The sequence below is a fragment of the Ptiloglossa arizonensis genome, chromosome 14 (genome assembly GCF_051014685.1).
Source record: "Ptiloglossa arizonensis isolate GNS036 chromosome 14, iyPtiAriz1_principal, whole genome shotgun sequence".
NCBI classification, from domain to species: Eukaryota; Metazoa; Arthropoda; class Insecta; order Hymenoptera; family Colletidae; genus Ptiloglossa; species Ptiloglossa arizonensis.
In genome coordinates, this window is record NC_135061.1 from 3,419,979 (window position 1) to 3,432,235 (window position 12,257).

At 37.2% G+C, this 12,257-nt stretch overlaps 1 protein-coding gene across 6 annotated transcripts in view; it reads right to left on the reverse strand.

Moving 5' to 3' along the window:
* Chb (CLIP-associating protein) overlaps positions 1-12,257 on the reverse strand; it is a 56,208-nt gene that overhangs the window by 27,819 nt on the left and 16,132 nt on the right. For all 6 annotated transcript variants that reach the window (XR_012994057.1, XM_076326497.1, XM_076326496.1 and 3 more), the window contains exons 2-5: positions 4,255-4,360; positions 3,475-3,646; positions 3,213-3,389; positions 2,240-2,316 (exon numbers count right to left, since the gene is read on the reverse strand). Coding sequence is in view for 5 of the 6 variants with exons in the window: in XM_076326497.1 (XP_076182612.1) it covers positions 2,240-2,316; positions 3,213-3,389; positions 3,475-3,646; positions 4,255-4,360 (532 nt within the window). In the remaining variant the exon portion in view is untranslated. The remainder of the gene's footprint in view (positions 1-2,239; positions 2,317-3,212; positions 3,390-3,474; positions 3,647-4,254; positions 4,361-12,257) is intronic.

The following is a 12,257-nucleotide window of genomic DNA, read 5'->3' on the forward strand; positions in this document are numbered from 1 at the left end:
GGCGCAACGATCTTCGAAATCGCGATAAGTGGATCGACTATTCGAAGAACTGTATCCTACGGGAACGTGTTTCTCTCTCGATAGGATCTAACGTGGAAGTTTATCGTAACGACCTGGTGAACCGATCGGAATTAATACGTTAACGTCTCGAAGGGGTCAACACACGCGAAGAATTATTGAAAGTTTTCTCACGGGTTTCGATCGGCTATCTTTCCTGTGGAAAAACAAACAACGAGACAGTTTCGACCTAATCCAGACCCCAACTTCCTTCAGAGTGTGTACGGGTTGCTTAAGGGCGAATAAGCTACCACAGCTCATACTGTAATAGCTGTACGTAAACGATAGGAAGCGTACTATCACGTACCGGTACGTTTCCGGTCGATGGGTACTGATTCCGAGTGATACAAAGCTGCACTTATGTTTATATGCAACAGAAACACCATACAAATGTATCGATTCGAGAATGCTTGGCAGAGGCTCTTTCAGTTCGTTGCTCGCCCTCGAAGATAAAATGTAAGTTTCTATGGCAATCACGGTATATTATCGTAACGTTTGCCGTGTTTTAGTTACGTTTTAATTGCTTACACGATTCGAGTATAACGAGCGTATAATTGTTTATACATTCGTAACTCGATTCTGTACAAACGAAACCATGAGAAATTCACATATAACGGAGTACATCCAACGGATGAAACACAGAATCTAGATCGAGATCTTGCATATTTTTTAATCGTTTATCGGAAGTATATTATCAATAAATTTGAATATATAGCCGGTATAATGTATTTTAAACCGAACCGTTCTACAGTGCTCGTTTTACTCGAGTAATTCTATATTCTACGATTAATCCTCAGTTTCCCTGAATCGTCGTTCTACAAGAGGAGTAAATTTTTCCACAAGAACATAAACACGTGTTTACGCAGTCTGTGATACCTAGATGACCTTCGTAGTCTCAGAGTGACTTTCAGATTATAAATACATATAGCACTGCCTCTTAGGTTCTCTCACCTACTTGTGATCGAGAGCTGCGACAACCTGAGAGAAAAGTAAGTAGAATTTAATCACGGTTTCGTGTACTGTAACGTCTTTCTGGGTTTTACGGTACCGTGGCACGGTTGTGACAATTCGAAGGACAGGTGGGTGAAATTCGATCATGTCAGAGAAAAGTAAATTTCTTCACAAGAAAATAAACACGTATTTACAGAGTCTATGATACGTAGACGACCTTTACAGTCTCAGAGTCTGACTTTCAGATTATAAATACATACAGCACTGCCTCTTAGGTTCTGTCACCTACTTGTGATCGAGTTGCGACAACCTGAGAGAAAAGTAAGTAAAATTTAATCACGGTTTCGTATACTGTTACCGTTTCTCTGGTTTTTACGCTACCGTGACACGGTTGTGACAATTCGAAGGACAGGTGGGTGAAATTTGATTACGTATGTACAGTGTGTACAAAAATTCGATTACGTATATACAGTGGGGAAAAGAAACATTGATTATGTATACACAGTGTGTAAAAAAAATTCGATTATGTATATACAGTGTGTAAAAAAATTTGATTATGCATATACTGTGTGTAATAAAAATTTGATTATGTATATACTGTGTGTATAAAAAATTTGATTATGTATATACAGTGTGTAAAAAAATTCGATTACGAATATACATTGATCTTGTACACGCAGTGCACGATCTTGCATGTACGTTTTTCTTTCTATCAATTAGGTCCGAAATGGTTCTCTAATTGCGTCGAAATTCGTAACAGTGATAAATCTTGAAAAGTGACGACGAACCGTTAACTCGTGATGGAAAAGAAAAAGAAATCTCCGAGTCTCCGCGCCTGAACCAGAAGTCGAGTAGAAAACGTGTCCGCGCGGCGTAATTGAATTCAAATTGGCTGTGTTTTACCGTGACTGGTTAAGTAAATATTCTTATCACGTTGGAGAACAAGCGGTCCTTGGTAAATATTCATCGTGTGTGCCGGAGCAACGCGGACTGGGAGAGCGAGAGGCGGGAGAATAAAGAACGAAGGTGGAGTCTTCGCGAATGCGAAGGTATTTATTGCCACGCGATAGCATTCACGGCTGCGGGATGGCAGCACGATACAGTATCATGGCTGAATAATATTACGGGAGGTGACACGCGTGCTTAACGTGCCTTTCTTTTTTTTTTTATACCTTTCCTGGCTCAATTTAGCGGATACCCGCTGAGAAGGAAATTCGATGAATTTACTCACCGTCGGAGGACATTGCCAATGGCAGCAGATCACCGGCGGCCTTCAGCTGATCGAACTTCTCTATCAGCATGATCAGTCTGAAATATAAGAAGAACGCTGTGAACTTGTCCAATTTATTCCAAACGTGGATAATTAATTAATACCGGTGCTAACAGCTTGCAAGTGGAACTTGCACGGTAACTCGTGACACACACTGCTCAAAATAATTTCAGGCACACCCATTCAAAATGATATCATCGCTCATTATATTCGTTACTCTTAGAGATCCATTGCTTGGCAAGTTGCGCGTTGATTAACGGTACAAAGTATACTAGTACGCGTAACGTATCTTTTACATTTAATATTTCTCTTACTCTTTGATTTATTACAATATTCGTCGAGAGAGAGAAAGAAGAAAAATATATGTGTCCAAGGTCACATCGATTCGCGATACAATATCGCTCTAATCGCCAAACTGGTGCAATATTCCGTTAACGGTAGTCAAGTACAACACGTGTGTGTGTGTACGCAGCAAAGCAATAAATCAACGAGAAGAACGTTAAAACAAAAGTCGAAAACACGGTCGATCGTGTAGAAACATTGTCTTTGCGAAACGTGGTCGCTTGAATTCGCTAAGTGAATGCAACAATCGGTTATCGGGCGTTAAGTAGAACACACGTGTGTAACAAAAGTAAGCAATCTTCAAAAGTCGAAGAAATGGACGTTTACGTTCCGAGGCCGCAAATTGTCCCCGTTTACGTCGTTCAACGACACGGTGGTTCTCTGATCGCCAACATGATCTTATATTCGATCCCAGAGTGAATTCTACGTTTTCTACGCGTAGATGAAGAAACGTTTCAACGTAGATTCAATCGAGACGAACCGAGAAGATCTCCTGATCATCTTGAGCAGAGTACTCCCCATTACGTGCAAGAATTACTTCCATAACGATCCAGGATATCGATCGGGTGGCAATTTCGTTGTCTTCACTTACTTAGGTTGCGGCACGTTATGCTTTCTCTGCAAATCCACGCGCAATCGTTCACCAACGTGTCTGTAAATGTCTGCCAGCGTGTTCAGAGATGTTTCTCGTACTTTTTCGGATGGATCGGACAACAACTTGACGATACTCGGAATCACTCCCGACAGCATCATTTCGTCCGCGCCGTGTCTGAAAAAGGAATGGTCGTTAATGCGACTGGACACACGGGACGGTGACTCTAAACTTTATCAAACACTTTACGACTGTTCCTTACTCGTTGAGCGTTGTCGTTAACAGAATTAGAGCTTCTTCTCGTAACTTGGCGTTCTTGTGATTAAAGGCAGGCCGTAGCCGGTCCAGAAGCTGCTGAGGTGACATACACCCTTTCTCCATAATTTTAAGGAGCGCCAACTGCGCCTTTTCTCGGGTCGCATCCTTGCTATCACCTGTTCAACAGAGAGCATCGTTTCGTACGGTTACAACAGTTCCTACAACGAACGTAAATATAAATATAAATTACACGGTTGTGAGAAGGTACCAGCGCGGTGCAAACAAAAGTCAAAAGACCGGTTCTGAGTATATTTAGATCTCCGTCGTAATATCGCGTCTCAAATGCGGTTGAACTTCCGTGCTTATTTTATCCGGAGCTCCAGAAGTACGCGATGAAGTTCAACCGATAAAACATTACCAAACGAATCTAGTAGTGTGTTGTTCAATTAGTAGTGTTTGTTCCATAGAATTATCGTACGATTACGTGTTCATATGTGTACAGAAATGGTTCCAAGTAGTATTCAATCGGTAGTGTTTGTTCGATAGAATTATCGTACGATTAGGTGTTCATATGTGTACAGAAATGGTTCCAAGTAGTTCAATCGGTAGTGTTCGATAGAATTATCGTACGATTAGGTGTTCATATGTGTACAGAAATGGTTCCAAGTAGTATTCTTAAAACAGAGAGTACCGTTTAAAGAACGACGAAGGCTAGATTCTTTTATTCGGAGTAATCTCTACACACCGCGAGACAAATAAATACACGAGACCGAGAGACACCTACCTAGTCGATCTATTGTTGGCTGAATAATAGTGGAAGTATAAGGCTTGAAGTCGTGACCCATTCGATCCGCGAGGAACGTGAGGATTTCTAAACCGTTCTGGACAACCTGCAACAAGAACCAAGAATCGTTTAAATCTACGCCATCATATTGACCATTACAGTAAAATGATTGTCCCCTTTCGTTTACAGAGAAGCTGTTCTAAATCCTCCATGGCTTTCCAGCCGACCTACCAAGGCAATCGAGGTCCGCTGGATAATTTGCTGGACATTGAAGACATTTATGCGCGTCTATGTGACGAGAGATCAATTAACGAACGTCGTTCGCAAACCGTGCACACGGAAAACCAGTTCCCCGGATGCACGGATATCGAAAGCGAATCAACCGAAACATCGAAACGTCGTTGCATTACGGTTCACACAGGCGCGATATAATGATAACGTACCGAGTTGTAGCTGTAACGAGGTACACAAATTTCTATGGGTAAATTATTTCAATTATAACAGGTTGTACGATAAGTTTCAACGAACCGTGAAACTTATCGAACGACCTGGTGTAAGTTACTCGTTGCAATTAAATTGTTAACAAGTATACTTTACGAACGGATATTCTTCATTTTTGGTGAACATCTCGAGGCTTAATTTTAGTCTATTTTCTCTGTATAATGTGTTACTTTGGAGTAAAAATTCTGTCGTATTTCGAAGAAAAGATTAATAAAGGTAAGTAACCGATGAAGGGTATCGAAAGTAGTTTTTTAGATTGTTTGAGAAATAGGTAAAGTAAAAATTCTATTTATTTATTTTTCACCGAGAGATGAAATAACCTTTGAATATTAAAACACGACAGAAGTTTTCCTAGAACCTAATGCATTTGGGTCTTCTTCCACAAACTGATTACGTTTACCTGTGTATTGTAGGTAATCGATATTATTCTTTGAACGTGGAACTGTGCTCGTATTTGTTCCGTTAATTATTTTCAATATTTCGCCGTAGTTGCTCGTGAAGAAGTTATCGGGGTCTATTGTATCGGGTTCATGTTTCACCGTAAGGTCCAGTATATTGATCCGCGTAAGATAAACTCGGCACGAGCTTCCCTTAAAGCTAAAAAATCGTAGACCCCTCGCACTTTCCCTTTTACTCGTAATTATGCTTCGTCTGCGAGCCCTCCCCGTGCACTCGTAATGATTACTTCGTGGTATTTTTTTTTTTTTTTTTTTTTTCCCCCCTCTGCGCCTGCATCGGAACGTAATTGCGAAGGTTTGAGCGCATTACACGCATTCCGGTCTCGTGGTTACGCACGTGAAATCGCTAAAAACCCTTAACGTGTGCGTTCCGCGGGTGAAATTCAGTAGTTTGTAATTAATTCGAAGCCAAACCCCTCTGCGAGTAAAGAGAGAATTGTTTCGCGAAAATTGAGCAGTTTTATATTGTTACTCCAGAGGGGGAAAATTTCCTATTCGATAACTTGCATCGACACGAATTATGTTCTTTCATTCGAATTGAAAACTTAGTGTACATTGTTGTTGCTCGAAAGGAGAGAAATTTCACAATCGAGAGTTTAGAACAAGGATTGTGTTTTGCGTTTTAAATTGAAAACTTAGTATATATGGTTGTTGTTCAAAAGGGGAAAAAATTTCATAATGACTAGGATTATGTTCTGCGTTTTAAATTGAAAACTTGTTCGAATGAGACAAATTTCACAATCGAAAGTTTACAACAAGGATTGTGTTCTGATTTTTAAATTGAAAACTTAGTATATATTGTTGTTGTTCGAATGAGACAAATTTCACAATCAAAAGTTTACAACAAGGATTATGTTCTGCATCTTAATTTGAAAACTTACTATATATTATTGTTGTTCAAAAGGAGACAAATTTCACAATTGAAACTTCACAATAACAAGGATTATGTGCTTCGACTTAAATTGAAAACTTATAATATATTGTTGTTGTTCAAAAGGAGAACAAATTTCAGAATTGGAACTTCACAACAAGGATTATGTTCTGTGTCTTAAATTGAAAACTTACTGTACATTGTTGTTCAAAAAGAGACAAAATTTCACAATGGAAACATCACAAGGATTATATTCTCTAACTTAAATTGAAAACTTACTGTACATTGTTGTTCAAATGAGACAAATTTCACAATGGAAACATCACAAGGATTACATTCTCCAACTTAAATAAAAAACTTACTATACATTATTGTTATTCAAAAGGAGACAAACTTCACAACAAAGATTAATTCCTCGACTAAAATTGAAAACTTACTCTACATTCTTGTTCAAAGCAGAAAAAAATTTCACAATAAAAACATCACACCAAAGATTACATTCTCTAACTTAAATAAAAAACTTACTATACATTATTGTTATTCAAAAGGAGACAAACTTCACAACAAAGATTAATTCCTCGACTAAAATTGAAAACTTACTCTACATTCTTGTTCAAAAGCAGAAAAAAATGTCACAACGTAAACATCACAAGAAAGATTACATTCTCTAACTGAAATCGAAAACTTACTGTACATCGTTGTTCGAACGCGACAAATTTCACAATGGAGACTTCACAATCGTGTCCTTCGACATGACAATATTTGTAATTACCACGCGTGTTATCGATCATCGTAAACCAGAAATTATCCAAGCTTCGTAACTATTAAATTTCAAATATTTCGGAAACGCGAGCTCTGTGAATCGCAGCAGTCGGTGATTTCGAACTCGGAGCCTATGATTCGAAGGTGAACGAACTGCTCCTCCGGGAGGACGAGCAGATCAATATAGAAAGTGCAAGTGTAGCGTTGGGTGCATTTATCGTCGTTCAACCCCTCGGAGCAAACTCGTCGACCCATCTATCCACGAGGCGAGCTTTAAATTAATATTCGTTCGCGGTTCGCGCGATTTTTCCCCTGAATCGTTATTGACGTTTGCGAAAACAGGGAACGCCGGTCCCTCAAGTGCACGCTGTAAATCCAATGTCACCGTGTCTGCGAAACCGTCCATTACCCTGTGCCCACGGTTTAAATACATTTAACGTACGGCTATAGATAGGCATATAAAACTATTTTAGTGCCACGGGGTAAACGTTCTCTCAGGGCTGTCGTCTGTGACATCATTGCTCAGCACCGAGCCATTTTGTTTTTCTCTCTGCCTCAACTTCCATATAATTAGCACACGGCTCGATCATTAACAGCCCCTGTGAAACTTTCCTCGAGCGCTTCTTACCACTTTCAATCTAGACGGCTAACGACCAATGCATATTTACGCTCCCACCGTTTTTATCAGATCGTGTAGGTATCTTCGAGGTTGGATGGGGAAAGGGAGAATTAATTTATGTTAATTTACCGTTAATCGATTACTTCGATAATTGTTCACCGTTGTATTACGTGGTAGGAGAATTATTGTAATCGTTAGTAATTCAATAGTTTTAAAAAGAAGTTTCGAACGAGTTGTAACCGTTAGTAACCGGTTACTACATCGAAATTTAATATTAAGATTGTGTAACAATTGTTGTAACCGTTAGTAAAAGTTACTACATCGAAATTTAGTATTAAGATTGTGTAACAATTGTTGCAACCGTTAGTAATTGAATAGTTTTAAAAAGAAGTTATAGATCGATTACCGTTAATCGACTATTTCGATAATTGTTCACCGTTGTATTACGCGATATGAGAATTGTAATCGTTAGTAATTGAATAGTTTTAAAAAGAATTTTCGAACGAGCTGTAACCGTTAGTAACCGGTTACTACATCGAAATTTAGTATTAAGATTGTGTAACAATTGTTGTAACCGTTAGTAATTGAATAGTTTTAAAAAGAAGTTATCGATCGATTACCGTTAATCGACTACTTCGATAATTGTTCACCGTTGTATTACGCGATATGAGAATTATTGTAACTGTTAGTAACCGGTTACTACATCGAAATTTAGTATTAAGATTGTGTAACAATTGTTGCAACCGTTAGTAATTGAATAGTTTTAAAAAGAAGTTATCGGTCGATTACCGTTAATCGACTACTTCGATAATTGTTCACCGCTGTATTACGTGATACGAGAATTGTAATCGTTAGTAATTGAATAGTTTTAAAAAGAAGTTTCGAACGAGTTGTAACCGTTAGTAACCGGTTACTACATTGAAATTTAGTATTAAGATTGTGTAACAATTGTTGTAATCGTTAGTATTTGAATAGTTTTAAAAAGAAGTTTCAAACGAGTGAAATTGAACACTTTGGTGGTTCCAGAGTCGAGGGAGTCTTTTCATTTTGGGGATAAAAGAAGCAGGTTTTTTAATAATTTTTTATGAAGAAACTGTAGTACTTTTCAACGCAGCGGTTTTGTCACACGTTGGTGCATGTTCTGAGAGTGCTTGTAATTTTTTTCAATAATAAATAATAACAATTGTAAAAGTTACCGAGATATGTTTACATGGTTGCGCGTTCGACACTGAACAACGAGGACGCGATTCCGTTTCGGTCGAAATTTAGTATTAAGATTGTTTTATTCACGATTCTTTGTACATTCGAGGAAATTTAAAGAAAACGTTAAAGAAATAACCGTGGTAGAGTATTCTTTCGAAAATATTTCTATGAATAATTCTAGATGTTTTTTAAGATGTGTAAAACATTCAACAACGCGGAGAAAATGTATGCGGGTCGTATGTGGAATTTTCACGATGTACCTGGCATTTGCGTAATATTTCTTATGGTTTTTTTACGAAGTCTATGGTTGTGCGGCGATATCGTATACCGCGTAACACAAAACGTATATAAACAAATACGTGCGCGTATTTATTCTAATTACGCGAATAGATTTGTAATTTATTCTATTGAGAAACTCTAGAACACGTCTGTTATTTCTATAAATATTTATTAGGTTTTTCGAAAAGTCATTTCGTTTTTTTTTGGTGAAAATGAAACACGATTTTTTCAGAGTGTGTAAACATTTTATTAAATTATATATTCTCCATTTTGGAAAACGAGATTACTTTCCTAACAACCCAATAATTATTCCAAATAGAGAATTACTATGTTTTACATTACGTCTTGAAAGGAAATAACGAAATCGTATTTGAAAAAAGGAACAACAGAATGTGATAAAATAACATGTTATGAAAAATAATACTTGGAATAAAGTTTTTCAAATAATTACTATGTTTTAGATTACGTCTTGAAATAAAATAACGAAATGGTATTTGAAAAAGGAACAAAGTGAGAAAATAACAAATATTATGGAAAATAATACTTGGAATAAAGTTTCTCAAATAATTACTATATTTTACATTACGTTTTGAAACAAAATAACGAAATTGTATTTCAAAAAAGGAACAACAGAGTGTGAGAAAATAACATGTTATGGAAAATAATATTTTGAATAAAGTTTCTCAAATAATTACTATATTTTACATTACGTTTTGAAACAAAATAACAAAATCGTATTTGAAAAAAGGAACAAAGTGAGAAAAAAACATATTATGGAAAATAAATACCTGGAATAAAGTTTCTCAAATAACGTAAACGAGCAAGACCATGTAAAGTGTGATTTTACACTAACTAAAATTATTTAAAAAGAATCCAGATTTCCCCTTAGCAATGCGTACAATCCTTACAATTGTTCGTGAACAAAGTTGTAGCGTACAGCGTTAAATAAAGTAGCGAATGTCTTTGAAAGTTGGCTGTCGAAAGTCTATTCATCTTCCTAACCCAGAATTAAAATGAGAAACACCCTCTACTAAAAATAAGAATTGGTGTCAAGTCGATGAACATCGGTAAACAAAAGCTGACTATCGAAACCCAACCTACCTTGAACTAGAGCTACCCGTTTTACGTGTACACCGGTACATGTGAATTTAACATTGCGCGCCGTGCAATACGTGATGCTATTTTTAACCAGTTATTATAATACACAAGTACACGGATACACGTGAACTGAATTATTTTGCGACAAAAAGCTCACAATGGATTTATTATTCGCTAACTTCCAATAAACTTCGATCCGCGTATTCGTTGAGATAAAATTGTTTAATTAGTCTCGAGTACAATTTCGATAAAATGAAACAACGCGTAATAATTTGTAACGAATATACGTGAACTGAATTATTTTGCGACAAAAAAGCTCACAATGGATTTATTATTCGCTAACTTCCAATAAACTTCGATCCGCGTATTCGTTGAGATAAAATTGTTTAATTAGCCTCGAGTACAATTTCGATAAAATGAAACAACGCGTAATAATTTGTAACGAATATACGCGAACTGAATTATTTTGCGACAAAAAGCTCACAATGGATTTATTATTCGCTAACTTCCAATAAACTTCGATCCGCGTATTCGTTGAGATAAAATTGTTCAATTAGTCTCGAGTGCAATTTTGATAAAATGAAACAACGCGTAATAATTTGTAACGAATCTGTGTGAACTGAATTATTTTGCGACAAAAAGCTCACAATTTATTATTCGCTAACTTCCAATAAACTTCGATCCGCGTATTCGTTGAGATCAAATTGTTTAATTAGTCTCGAGTACAATTTCGATAAAATGAAACAACGCGTAATAATTTGTAACGAATATACGCGAACTGAATTATTTTGCGACAAAAAGCTCACAATGGATTTATTATTCGCTAACTTCCAATAAACTTCGATCCGCGTATTCGTTGAGATAAAATTGTTCAATTAGTCTCGAGTACAATTTCGATCAAATGAAACAACGCGTAATAATTTGTAACGAATCTGTGTGAACTGAATTATTTTGCGACAAAAAGCTCACAATTTATTATTCGCTAACATCCAATAAACTTCGATCCGCGTATTCGTTGAGATAAAATTGTTTAATTAGCCTCGAGTGCAATTTCGATCAAATGAAACAACGCGTAATAATTTGTAACGAATCTGTGTGAAAAAAAAAATGATAAAAATTCGTTAATAGTAACGCATTTTGAAAAGAATTTGTAATTTATGGATAAGAAGTGTGTTCGAGCTCGTCGAAACGATTTACACGTGTACAGGTACCACGTGTACTCGTGCATTTAAAAACACGTACAAGATCGAAGTCTCTACCTTGAACTTTATCTTGCGTATACTCTATCCCACAGAGTAGAAGACTCCCGGGTTTAACAACACGACTTCTTCTTGACTCGACGTCAAGTAGATCACGGAGTAGGGATAACAATAGATCGTACGTGCACATGCTTCGAAGAACGTTCAAAGTCGACGCATAGACATACGACGCGTGGGCGAGTTGTCTGGCCTTACTTGTCAAACTTGGAGGCAGGCAGGGCCCGTTAAAACTGTTAAAACCACGTGGGAGGTGCCACCAACTCCTCACCCGAAGCATTGATCATGGTGAAATACGCTCGTGCTTCCGTTGCCGGGGCGCCAAGACGCCGAAACATGGGTACAGGGTGTCCCAATCGTCACCGGTCGATTTACTTTTTGTATAAAACTCGAGCCGTTTAAATAATCTTGATATTTTTTCTTTTATTTAAAAATAGAAACTTGGGAGGTAAGAACAGAACAAGATATCTTCCGAACGTATGCCTGATACTATGATAGCCAGAGTACTTAACCGGACAGCACCGTGGAATGGAAATAATCGAGTACTAGGAACGACGTCGACGGGACTACGAAAGGTGTCCCAATCGTCACCGGTCGATTTACTTTTTGAATAAAACCCGAACCGTTTAAATAATCTTGATATTTTTTCTTGTATTTAAAAATAGAAACTCGGGAGTTAATAACGGAATAAAATATCTTCCGAACGTATGCCTGATACTATGATAGCCAGAGTACTTAACCGGACAGCACCGTGGAATGGAAATAATCGAGTACTAGGAACGACGTCGACGGGACTACGAAAGGTGTCCCAATCGTCACCGGTCGATTTATTTTTTGTATAAAACTCGAACCGTTTAAATAATTTTCATATTTTTTCTTTTATTTAAAAGTACAAACTCGGGAGTTAATAACAGAACAAGATATCTTCCGAACGTAAGTCTGATACTATGATAGTC